Source organism: Strigops habroptila, chromosome 1 (genome assembly GCF_004027225.2).
Source record: "Strigops habroptila isolate Jane chromosome 1, bStrHab1.2.pri, whole genome shotgun sequence".
NCBI classification, from domain to species: domain Eukaryota; kingdom Metazoa; phylum Chordata; class Aves; order Psittaciformes; family Psittacidae; genus Strigops; species Strigops habroptila.
This window is the reverse complement of record NC_044277.2, coordinates 102,298,670-102,311,965: the sequence shown is the minus strand read 5'-3', so window position 1 is coordinate 102,311,965 and position 13,296 is coordinate 102,298,670. Positions and strand designations below refer to the sequence as shown.

Below are 13,296 nucleotides of genomic sequence, written 5' to 3'. Positions count from 1 at the left end.
TTAGCTTAGAGGCTTCCAAGGACAGGAATTTCATTGCTCACTAAAATACTAGACATGGATAACTGAAAGTTGACATTAAAGAAAGCTGCACAGAAATCACTGGGCTAAAACAAGCACTAGCAAATGTTTATCTCTAGGATTCAGCTTCTTCCAGATGTGCTGTCCTGTTCTCTTCCCTGTTCCTGGAGGCATCTTGTGTTCCTGCTAACCTTGAAGTTTTAGCACATCTAAATGGATCGCTATCCCCATCAGCACTGCAACTGTATTTTTATGAAAACCCATGTTTTGCAACAGTGACTTTGCTTTCCAAGAGATCTTCCAAGTGTGTATCCCACCATCCTTGCTTTTCCCAGAAAACTGAATGAGCTTCCTAAAAAGTTCAGAGTAAATTTACTTGAATTTTACCATTCATTAGGGGAAGTCTCGCAAGATCTATTGTTCTAAACACAAGAGCAGTTAGAAGTTCTTTTATATAAGACAATACTTGTCCAAATGCCATCAGCATATTACTGTGATGTGCTGGTTTTGAACTTGTGTATATTATCCTACCTCAAGTTTCCATGTAGTCATTTTGAGGGTAAAGGAAATGCTATCCAAAGCAAAAGCATTCCAGCAGTAAAAACACAAGTCCATTACACAGCACACACATCATTGACCACATTTCACATCAAATGTGGGTTTATAATTCCAGTTGGAAATTGTGCCCTTAACATCTGCCATCTGAGGTCAGCAGAAAGCTTAAATGGAATTAATTTTTATTCTTTTACATGGTTGATCTATTCAGTATTTTCCCAAACAATTTCCCTCATTTCCAGTGGGCTAAAACAGGCACAACCAGCCTGCACTACTCTGCTGTAAGGAATGACTGAAACCATCTTCTCAAATGTCATCTTACTAACTTATCCAAGCCCCAGCTATTAAGAAAAGAATGCGCCTGCTTTCAAGAAATATCTGTAAAGCAATAAAGTAAAATCCAAACCACAAGTTATGGTTCAATTGTTACTGCTGTGCAGTTTGTAAGATCTGCATCTCATTCTCTCTGCCATTGTTAACTACAATCAGAAAGGCTAGAACAGAACCAAGTTACTGCAAATGAATTTAACTCTAGAAAATGGAGAAGGTCATGAGATTCAAGAGGTAAGATAGCTCAGAAGTGTTTACATTTGTACTCTTCTTTGGCAGTTTGTACTTTATATCGGCTCACTACAGTGATAAGTGGAAAGAACTGTATCATCAGAAACTGGGAGGAATTGGAAACGTTTGGACCTGGCTTGCAATACCAGAAACCACCACTGCTGGGAATCCAACAACTGTCAGATACTCTAAATCTCAAAAATTGCAGATCTCCAGCAGTCTGCTTGCAAATAATTGTCTCCAGGATGTCTGGATGAAAGGATCATTTCTTTTATCGTTTTCTGAAGAAATGTAGAGAAGATTCATCTACTGGACTTGTTTCAGCGATATCTACCAAAGACTTCTTTAAAAAAAATAATATATATATATATATATATATAAATAAATATGTATCTATCACTTTCTCCAGACTCTCGTATCACAGCACAATCCATAATGGAAATGACAGTTCTGCTGATGCAGGCTCTGCAGAAAATACGGCCCATTTTCAGCAGAAAGATCATGTGTTGCAAACCACATACCCTACCAAACACTCCACAGAGGCAATGAAGTTGAAGGCTAGTGTCTGAAAAAGCATGGTATTAGGCAACAATTCTTGCTATTAAGGTATCCAAGTTGTCAAACTTGAAAACTGTTCTGTCCACTCCGCAAACGCAAAAGCTGAAAAGAAAATCTCCTCTTATTCTGCATTACAGAAACAAAGAGCCAGCCTAAACTTGCCCACACAAGAATGCTGTGGCAGGACCACATCACTACGGGCACCATTGCTGCATTCCTCAGGAAGATACATTTCTACGGTACCATATGCTAGATTGTTTTATCCAGATCTAGAAGTCAGCCCTTAAAAAACATTCCTCCTTGGCCATCTCGTTACCTTAATCCCAAAAAGCCTAAGTACCTGTTACAAGGTAGGCACAAGGGAAAGAAGAATGTGCACTAACTAGAAGCCAGGACCAAAGCCTATTGACATCAGAAAGGATGCTACAGAGTTTGGAGGGTTTGGATCAGACCCTAAAGCAGTTCACAACTTCAATGGGGGCAGAACAAAAGAATAAACCAATCTTGACTTTGAACCACTTGGAGTTGATTCTGAACTTGGGAAGCCAAGATATTGTTCCTCCTCAAGCAAAAATAAATTTATTTCAGAAGACAGCACTGAGTGTAATTTTCACTGGTCACCTTCCTTCTTGTTCAGTTGTTCATCACCAGAAAATATCTGCAGTTGTACTTAGTGTTTTTCTGCAAACCTTAGAGCTTTTAGAGCACTGAAGGTGAATAAACCCTGACAGGAAGAAGGAGGCAGCAGTGGTAAATAGCAATTTTGTGCTGAGAAGGCAGCAGGTGGTAAGACACCAGAGAAAAGGAAGATTAGTGAAGAACAAGTATGAAAAATTCCCTTCATTTTAAAGACTATATAGTGGTACTGGATCTATAAATACATACCTGTTCCCCTAAATTCTCATTTGGAAAGGAAGATCTCTACAGTCACATGTATTTTTCACCAATTCACATGCAGAATGGCAGCTTTATTGCAACTTTAGCCTTTCTGCAATGATGTCAAGGCACATAATGAATGTAGGAAACCCCTTTGGTGAGTAAACACAATGATCACATCTGAAACTGAGCCCCAACAGCATGTTAATAAAGATACACTAATATGGCACAAAGTAACTTGAGGATGACAAAGCCCAGAGAAGCCACCTTCCTTGGAGAAGTTCACAAGTGATTTCAACAACCAAATAGTGCAACATCTCTTCAGGAAATGGAGATGTTACAAGAGGCACAAAGAAAAGGTTACTTCACATCATGTTGCTGCAAAGGAGACACCAAAACTTTCTATCAACCGCAGATGAAAACGAGTTTTGCCCCTTTTTCAAAAGAGAGAAGCAGCTCAGATGTGTCCATGACAACACTGGCTGCTCAAGTTAGCTCTGCAATCAGAACTCCCCTCCCTGAGTTACATTTGTGCCTTGCCCCTCGTTAAAGCAATTTAATCTCTCAAAGTTAGTGTTTCCTAAGGGAAAGTGGGGGAATGACACTGCCTGCACCATAGCTCGATGTTTATGTGGCACGCTATTTTAGTACAATGAATTAAGAGCAGTCAGGAACACAGCGAACCAGTGACAAGCTGGCATGGATTTGTGGAAAGTTACACAAATTCAGTTACACAAGTTTTGCCTGGCCTTAACTATTCCCATTTTATAAATAGATAAAGTGAGAGGGGTTAGGCAATTTGCCCAGTATCAATTAGCAAGTCCCGAGTGACTTTGTCAAATCTCAATCTACTTCAACTGCTTGGCAGCACAGCCTGCTCAGGGCATGGCAGGCACACTGAGCACCTCGGAGTACATGTTCATCATCCTGACCCGTTTTAAAACCTGAAGGCACCATGTTATTGCCTTCATAAAGCAAAATCCCACACGTGGAGGGACATGCACCTTTCAGCCTTCAGTAGGCGCTTGTGCTGCTTCACATTTGATCACAGAGAGGTGGGTGACAGCATTAATCTCAGTAGATAGAAATGGGGAAAATCAACAAAACATTTAGTCTATTTCAGGAGGATGCCAATATCAGAGCATGGTTTGTATCAAGCCATTCTTGTGCACTCTGATAAGAGTTTCCCCTCAACCTCTCCTATCCCTGCCCAGTCTATCAAGACTCTCACTTCATTTCACAATATTTTATAGGGCCGGCACAGTTAAATGACCTGAAGAATATTAAGCCTCACTTACTGTGAGACGTCTCCTAGTTTATGCAGCAATATTGGTGCTGATGCAGTTTATGTTGACAAAGAAGGTTTTTACCCGTGCAGCTTTTAGACTCCAGAGAGCAAATAAATGCCAGGGCAAAGAGGTTTTATGCTCTGATTAAAAAAAAATAAAATAATGAAACAATAATTGCCATGGAGAGGCTGGAACACAAAAGAACACAGCTATCTCAATTTACACTGCACCCACCATCAGCAGGCCCAGAACAATGGTATTTGGGAAAGAGCCCTGCTTTCTTCAGAAGATAGATTAATTCGATGTGCAGGAAAAGACTTCAAACTGAGAAAGTGATACTCTCCGAATTGTAACGGGCTCCAAAAACTTGGTGCCAAGCCACAGGCCCAGTCCAGTGCCCTTGGGGGTAAAAAAGTCAAGATAGAAGCAAACAGCCTGAGTTTAGGTCTCACTGGTCAGCTGGATCTGTTAAAAGCAATTTTATGCCTTGGTTCAGCGGATGCACATTTTGAAAGCAAAAGGAGCTACACAGTTAAAAATAGACAGAGTCATGAGTAAAAATACCAAGTCCTAAGACTTGGGGAGGAGTTTAAAGCTGGGCTTTGTGTACGCCATTAGAGGCATTTTTAGAATTCCTGCTTCCAGCGAATGCCCCCAAGCTCACAGATTCCTCATCCGTTGCTTCACCTGCACCCACCTCAGCTCACAAGGCTCCCATAGCAGCTTTTACATCTGACACACAGCAACCAACTTAGAATTAACAAACACAACCTGAGAAACATCAGACACACCTTCATCACATTGCTTTTTCTGTTCAGCCTTAACTGAACTGCACAGCCCAAATTAACAAGAGGCTTTAGTTTTCACAGGTTAGAACAGTGTAATCCTGCAGCAAAATTACTGCCATGAATTCTACACACTGAAAGTTTCCCAAGTACTTAAACTCATTGACACATCATAGAATCATAAAACAGTCTGGGTTGGAAAGGAGCTTCAAAGCTCATCTAGTCCAACCCCCTGCAACAGAATTTAGTCTCCAACAGATCTAGTCTCCAACTAGATCACGCTGCCTAGAACCGCATCCAGCCTGGCCTTGAATGTCCCCAGGGAGGGAGCATCCACCACCTCTCTGGGCAACCTCTGCCAGTGTTTCACCACCCTCATTGCAGAAAATTTCTTCCTCACATCCAGCCTGAATCTCCCCTCTTTTAGCTTAAAACCATCACCCACTGTTCTATTGCAACAGGCCCTGCTAAAAAGTTTCTCCCCATCTTTCTATAGGCCCCTTTTAAGAACTGAAAGGGTATTGTGGAGGTAGAGGCTAGCAGTGGGGTTTCCGCCAACACGGGGTTGAGTATTTTTTTCTAAACCTTTAAAGAAGCTTTGGAGGTTCCCCCCCCCCCCCCCCCCAAAGGTTTTTCAGTTTGAGATTTAAATTCCTTACATTTACATTTAAGATTTACATTTCTCTGAGACAAGAAACATTGTGCCCAACAATGTTCCACACAGGAACACAAGGTTGCAAACACCAAACATTGGAATAAGACCTTCCTAAAAACTGTTCACAAGCAATTTTTGATAGAGTGATGGCAAAAGGGATAAGAGTCATTATAAAAGCATTGAAGCCATTCTTTCCTGCTACGTTACCTGCATTTTTTAAGTACCTCAAACCAGCTCCTTCAAAGGAGGTGGCCTCATCCATTCTAACCCTAGGGCTTCATTACACAACTGGTCAATCTTTTTTCTCCTTGTGGTGCAACTTTCCAACTAAACTTAAACACAATTGTTCCATGGGAATGCAGTGATGTCAACCAGCTGATAATTGAAGCACTCAACAATCAAGAGAATTATTCATAATATGCATTAATATTATTGTCAAAGGCAAGTGCTTTGATCTCCCTGAAACAAAAAAACCCGCTTTATTGGGACTGGTTTGCTTCGAGCGTTCTTTCCTTCTCAAAAAATTCATGAGAAATTTTGCTATCCTGGGTCAGGAAAAGAGGAAGCTTAAGTGTCAGAAATTCCCACAGAAACAAAGTCTCATGTTATGACCAGGTCAGGTTCTTCTGTAGTATTCAGTCATCCATTTATTTTTGTTTCTTTCAAGTCATCAGCTGCCTTCGCAGAAACGAAAGTGCTTCCTGCCACTGTGGTGAACGTGCTGACCTTGGTTGAGTTGAGCTGCTCTGCTATGTCTCACAAACGGTTACAGCGTTAGGCCTTCTGCATGTTCAAAGAAAGTATTTGTACAGAAGAGGGAACTTTGCACATCTCAAGATGTTGCTTTCGCAGGATATACAGAAAGATGATTTCATCATTTAAATATTGCACGTATAAACCACTAGCAGACAGTTCAGGGGAACATGTACAAATCCCAGACAACATAAATTCTCTGAAATTTGTACAAGTTAAGACACGTCAACCTTAAAACTACTTATCAACTAAGAATTATTCAGCAGAAATACATGAACAGGCACCTATTACCCGTGAGCCTTAATAAAAAAAAAACCAAAGCCCTGGCACCCTCATGGAACAGGAACACAAGCAGCTTTCTGCTAGGCTGGCAGAAACACTTGGAATAACAGTGCACTGCTCTAATGCAACAGCTATTTGCAGCCTGTCCCAGATCATCATCTAAAGTGTACAATTGCAAATCCAAAACGTAACAACTTAGACCCAGTATGGAAAAAAAACGTAGGATTTCACTATATAAAGTTTGCTCCTTGGATCATTTTAGAAGCCACTCCCTACCTTCCATCAGCTGCAGAATGAATTATTTACACCTCATTAGAAATATAACAGTAGGCATTAAGAGCACTGGGAGACTTATAAGGGAAAACAAAGGGACTTTGGGTTTTAAACAGAAGTCCTGTATTTTAGGTGTTATGTCCTGTAAAAGGGCTTATTGCCTTCTGGGAAGGGAGAAGAGCTACCTATAAAAAACTGCAATGTGTTCTGCCTCCTGGTAGAAAATCTGCACCTTTGATTCTAAGATGCAAATCCAGGCATAGATACACCAAAGGAATCTGTACCTCCCAGTGCTACACAGTGCAATGTGCATTTCTGCCAGACAGGACAGTCACTGCCACACATCTGCAAAGCCCACTCCCTTGACCTTCAGCACAGCAGCCTGACCCACTGCTCTGCCTCCACTGGCAGGACAGGGCACTAAAAAGAGACCTTATCACAGAGAGATGTGTCTCTTTCCACTTAAATATGAGACTAAAAACGTTAAACAAGTACAAGGATGTTTACCAAGGTGGCAAGACCAGATGTGAGATCTGCCCTCCAACCAGAGGTGGCACAAGGACTGGAAAGGCACCACAAATGTTGATGGGAAGAGCACAGTCCTGAGGCAAAGGACAACTGGAGAGAATGATGCTCAGGGTACAAAAACAGCATACTGGGAGGAAGAGGAAAACCAAGTCTCACAGATTCTAAATGTACTGTCCAAAAATTTTGTCTTTCTATTAAGAAAGCCAATCATAATACTACTACTACTACTACTAATTCATGATTTCTGTGAACAAGAGTGAAGTCTGTAGGAACATGTATGAAATAAAAGACCAGAGGAGTAGTACTGGGAAAAAACAAACAAAAAAACCTCCAAAACAACACAACACCCTTTTCCACAGACATATAATCCACCCACACCAAGGACTGTTTCCAACATACCTGTGTTGACACAGCTCGTGACCACAGTGACTTTCAACAGACATCTCCAGGCACATCTGTATCAGCTAAAGCAACTGCCTTTTAACTGTCTTCCCCACCCTGGCCCTCAGTTTGCACAACTGCTTCCCAGACCTTCAGTTCACCCCAGTCTGGGCTGGGTTAGTGCAGGTAATTAAACACATACTCTGCCACTTGCTTCAACTGAAGCAGGCCACGGAGCATCCACATGAGCAGTCTGACCAGCAGATCTCTCATTAAGGCAAAGCTGCAAGTGACTTTTACCATCAGACATACCAATTTCCTTCTGATTAATCTATTCACTGTTCAGCACAGTCCTTTTAAAAACCATGTTAGACATCAATGATAAACCAGTCTGATCCCTGCAGTCCACTTCCCAGCCTGTGAACTTGCTGTTTTAAAAGCCTGACTAGCTTATGCCAAGAATTTTATCTAATCTACTGATTCTGAGAACTTAACAGTCAAAGGATTTATTCACGCTGATTATCATTATCCCAAAGAATAGTGTTTTAAGATAAGAAAATGTAATAAACTCTGGGTTGTTTTTTGCTTGGTTGGTTTGTGGTTTATTGTTGGGGTTTTTTGGTGTTGCCAGTTTTGTTTTGTGTTTAAGAACCATGGGGCTTCCTGAAGCTAACATTTTTATGTAGGTTTCTTCTTGATTACTAAACCATCTCTTTGGACACACATTTATGCCTAAAATTTATTCCAAGCTACCAGAGAAATTACCTGCAATTTGCACTGAGCCATCTTCTCCAAGAAGAATATTTCCTGCTTTCACATCCCTGCAGAAAGATAAAGCAACAATTAGTGGAAGTCATTAAATCTTTCCTTCAACAAACAAAAATACATTAAAGGGTTATTAATTCTTATATTTCGTTTCTTATATTAGCACCTCCTGCTTCCAAGCATGCTGAAGCAGTAGGGACTTAACACCAATAGTAACTTCAGTAGACACCAAGCGGCATTTGAATGATTTATAGCTAGTGACATTTAAGTACTAAGACATTTTATGCACAGGAAAAAAAAATAATTCAAAAACTTATCAGAATGTGCACTCAAAAACCCCAAGGAAAGTGGTTTGCCCCTGGTTCTTAAGTTAGCTAAAAATATGAAAACAGAACCTAACACTGGTCTGATACACATGATTCTATGATTCCACACTTTTAGGGGAGAGATTTCAAGAGACAGTGAGTTGATCTTATCTCACCACCTCTGAACACATCCTATACTTCCCCGAGTTTTGCTGCTCTCCAGCCTTAGAGGAGTTCACACACTTCCTCAAGAAATCAGTTTAGCTCAATACACTGGTGAAAATTCAGACATTAGAAGAAACATTGGTTGTTTGTGGCTTAATGAACTGAACCATATTACCAAGGCTCAGGCAAGCAGAGCTGGTACAAGAGAGATGAGAATGGGAAAGTGGGGCCACACAACTGCCTCAACTCCAGTGAAAGTCTCCTTTATTTTTTTATTTTGACCAAAGACAATGAACACACACAAACATGCAGCACTTGCTATGAAAGTTATTGTGTTATCCCCTTTCTACCCCCCAAAAAACCTCTGGTTTGTTCAGTTAACAGCAGCACTTCTCCATCCTTGAGGGGAACGTTACTTACACTCCAAACACACTTTGAAGTTTTACAGCTTATTTTCACAGGCTGCTTCCCCACGCAAAGCCAAGAGAAACACCTTTGTAGCTGACACCCACATTCATCAACATGGTTGCTAAGATTGCACTGGCCAGGAAACCATGCAAGGCCACAGCAGATGCAGGAGGCATCTCGAGAAAGGCTGCAGGCAAAGCAGCTGCCTGGGGCACAGATGCCAGTGCACAGATAGCAATTCACAACACATGGCAACTCACCTTAATGGCAACCACCTGCATGGAATGGGGCGGGGGGAAGGAGGGAGGAAAAAAAACCCAAACAAGCAGATTCTCCCTCCACTGCCTTCGGCAAATATTCCAAATCCTTTCACACAAAGTCAAAAAAGCTGTTTTTTCTCTCCTCCCTTGTACATCATGAGAATAGACCTGGTGCGGTGGCCTGGCCAAAGAGCCCTGGTCAGGCCCTGGAAATCTTCCTAGCTTTGCTCTTCTGAAGAAGAGCCTGGGCCACTGCCAGTTCTAAGCCAGGATAATTTTAAACACATCCTCTCCAACATTAGCATTTGTTAGATTCTTCCCAACACTCAGTGTAGGACATGGGCATGGCAAGTCTTTCTCCAGCATACAACAGAACAAAAGGTGAACAAAGACTGTCTGTACGACAGTCCCACTAAAGATTTTAACAGCAAACTACAGCTCACAGCAGCCCGTAGACTTCAAACAAGTGGCCATCTTGGAGCCTAATCCCTGTCTGAAGCACAAGTGTAAGAGTATAGGAAAATACTAATTTGCTTTAATGATCAAGAACACTTGGATCTATATAGAAACAATGAAGCATGAAGATTCTATATGAAAACATATGATAGCCTTGAGAAGCTGAGTGAATAGCAGAATGGGATTCAAAGCAGTAAGTAAGAAGCTCTGACAGTGATGCTGCAATAAGACAAGCTTAAAACAACTGCTGCCAGTCTTTTCCAGTCCTGCTCATTTTACATTAGCCACATACTTTAAGGTATGTTTAGGAGTGAGTGAGCTTTCCCCTCGAGAAGCATTATTCTGTTTTCTTCCTGCAATTAACAACTGCAGCCCTTGAACAAGAAAGCATCAGCACTGCAGTGGATGGAGGCTCTTAAGTAAATGGAGGGACCTGAAGGGATTAAATACAGCATTAAGCATGTAGCTACACTGCTCCCCCCATTAGCATCCATTGGCCAAATCCAATACAATTGAAGCTGTAGAGAGTTAAACACCATCAGAAATACAAACCTGACTAACCCCTGCACTCCCACAAAGCATTCGCAGTCCCTAACAGGAAGGAAACAGAAAAGCTTCCTACAAGTATTTTTAGGCAGAAGATACCTTAGGGATTCAGCCCCGTGGGCAGTGTTCTCAGGGCTTCATGTGCTTAAGTCTGCTGCTGCTTAGGTAAGGAGCTGGCTCACATGGTGTGAAATGTGCTTGGCACAGACACAGACACCTCCAGGAATCCCCCCTTGCACCAGTACTACTTCAGAGGGAACAGAGGGTGTTCAGGAAACTCTCCAATCCTCCTGGAAATGTTTATCCAGACAATCAGTTCTGCTGCGACAGCCGGGACACACAAGACCCTTTCAAAGATGCCTGCCAGTTCCAGGTTACAGGAAAGGAATAGCATGCACCGAGGTTATTGTTCCTCTTACTGAAGATGGATGCAGTAGCAGTAATTTCCTCTTCCATCTGTACTCCAAGGCAGCCCAGGATGCTGGAGTGATTCCCCATTAAGCTGGGCCATGCAGTACTGTACACAGCCTTTCCAAGCTTCCTCTGCCAGCACGGCAGTGTGTGTAGCTCACCGACCCCCCAAAGCAGACCACGCTCAGCAATGAAGGAAGTGCCAATGAGGTTTTTAAGCAGAACTGAGGATGAAGTCTCAACCATTACGTGCTTCAGAGTTCACAAAAACTCAGGCAGGTTTCACTGATGTAGCAAGAACAGCCAGAAAGAAGCACACATTCAGTATCACCAGACCATCCTACCACAACAGAGCAATCTGTGCCACCTTGGAGTGCAAGCAGTGGTGAAACAAGCATGCAGATTGCATCCCATAGGAAAAAAGAGCCAAAGGACTCCAGTCCCTTAACCCCCTCCAATACAGAACCTTGTTTTCTTTTTAACTTCAGCTTGGATTAATTAAAATTTACATATTTTCACATTGGAAACAAAAGTCAGTAAATATGGTGCTTCAGGCTGGTTCAAGAAATTAAACCAAGTTGTTGCTACAATAAGAAATTCAGGAGGCCAACACCACTCACTGCCAAATATCCAAGTCAAGCTACAGAATTAAATCACCACTTGATGTGGCATTTCCTCCTGGCAACCAACCCTCTGTAAAGGCCATTACTCACCCCAGCATGGTATACTCCACCCCAGAGCAGCAAAACGGATAGGCAGCAAACTGCTTGAGGACAATGACTCTGTTTTGGACTCACTGTACTATAAAGGCAACTTCCAGCTTTCCCATTCCTCATCCCAGTGTATTTGCATTGTGTCACCCACTGCAACACCACCAGGCACATATCAAGCAGCAGTAACACTGGGTGAATACAGATCATACAACTGCAGAATGGTTCAGGTTGGAAGGGACCTTAAAGCTCATCTAGTTCCAACCCCCCTGCAACAGGCAGGGACACCTTCCACTAGATCAGGTTGCTCAAACCTGGCCTTGAACACAGATCCCTTCGTTTAGCACATACTGGTGTCACCAGCAGTATCTTCAAATCAGGTCCTCCTTTAAAATCATCTTTCAGATTAATTCATTGCATTTAAAGCAATGATTTGGGGGGAGCAAGGAATGGTGCTTTCCTGTTTATTCGCATCAGGAGACGCTTATAAACTCACAAGCTGAATGGCGAGAGATTTGTTACTCCAGGATACAGTTATTGCCAAGTATAACAATTTGAAGGTACTTCCTATTAATGTGGTAATGGCCATATCCTGAGCTGATACACTCTGAATAAATGGTGTGCCTCTGGCATAATTACTATACTGGAAACAGGAAGCAGCTTTAGACTGTAGCATAAACAGTAATTATATCACATTTTAAATGAAGTTACAGAAGGCTAGAGCAAACTTTCTTGCCAGTAGCTTAACAAATGCTATCGTAGTTCCAGATATTCCCACTCCATAGCTGTCATCTTCCTCTCTTCTAAAGGCTCCAAGAGCCCTTCCGCAAATTAACGATTATGTTTTTATTTACCTTGTACTTCATAACCAGAGTGGAAGAGAGGGGTTTGGACTCGCTCCAGTGCAAAGCTGGATTCTCCACATCAGCCTTGACAGGTTCCACAGCAGGGCAGAAATTCCTCTTCATCTGCATTCCAAACCGGTTTAGCTTCCCAGTGCGACCAAATGCTAACCTACTAGTTACATCATGTTAATGCCTCCAGGTTAGGGCTGGCCCATAGGCATTAGATTATACATAATGAAAACTGATCCCCAATCCAACTAATTGCAACCAAGCATCCAGCTACAGGAGACTTAGGAACACAGGAATTCCATGAGATGATGCTCCCCAATTCTGATTGCAGCATTCCTACCTCTCCCAGTTAATTTTATCAGCAGAGTGGGAACTACAGGAACTGGATCTTAATGGCTTGTTCCCCCATATGAAGCTTACACTAGTCCTTCAAATCCTGCTAAATGATCAGATCTGCCCTCACCTGTATCCCTCAATCCTTGGCCCTGCCATACAGTGACTGTCATTGCACTACAGGAGAAAGCGAGACTTGCTGGTCCATAATGGAGAGCAATGTTATCAATAGCCAGCTGCAATTCTGCAATCCTGGCATACGCCATGAAGCTTATTACAAACTTAAAATAACTGATGTTTGCAAGAAAAGCAATGAAGCATGTTAAGTCATTGCTTAAGTAAACCTCTTAATATTGTTTGGAAATCAAAAAGGATTCACTTTGCTTGTGTTCAAAAGTCATTGGGAACAATAGCTAGGACAATTTAAGGCCACTATAACCACACTACAAGTGACCTGAGCAAACAACGGCATCCCAGGACTTGTGTAACCTAGCACTGAGAAGAAAACTGTCACATGAAAGGGAAATTGGAGATAAGCCTTGCTTATTATGCTTTTGCTTCCAACCTGC

General features: G+C 42.0%; 1 protein-coding gene across 2 annotated transcripts in view; it reads right to left on the bottom strand.

Moving 5' to 3' along the window:
* OXSR1 (oxidative stress responsive kinase 1) overlaps window positions 1-13,296 on the bottom strand; it is a 93,808-nt gene that overhangs the window by 27,369 nt on the left and 53,143 nt on the right. For both annotated transcript variants that reach the window (XM_030512748.1, XM_030512755.1), the window contains exon 5: window positions 8,280-8,335. In XM_030512748.1, coding sequence (XP_030368608.1) covers window positions 8,280-8,335 — 56 coding nt within the window. The remainder of the gene's footprint in view (window positions 1-8,279; window positions 8,336-13,296) is intronic.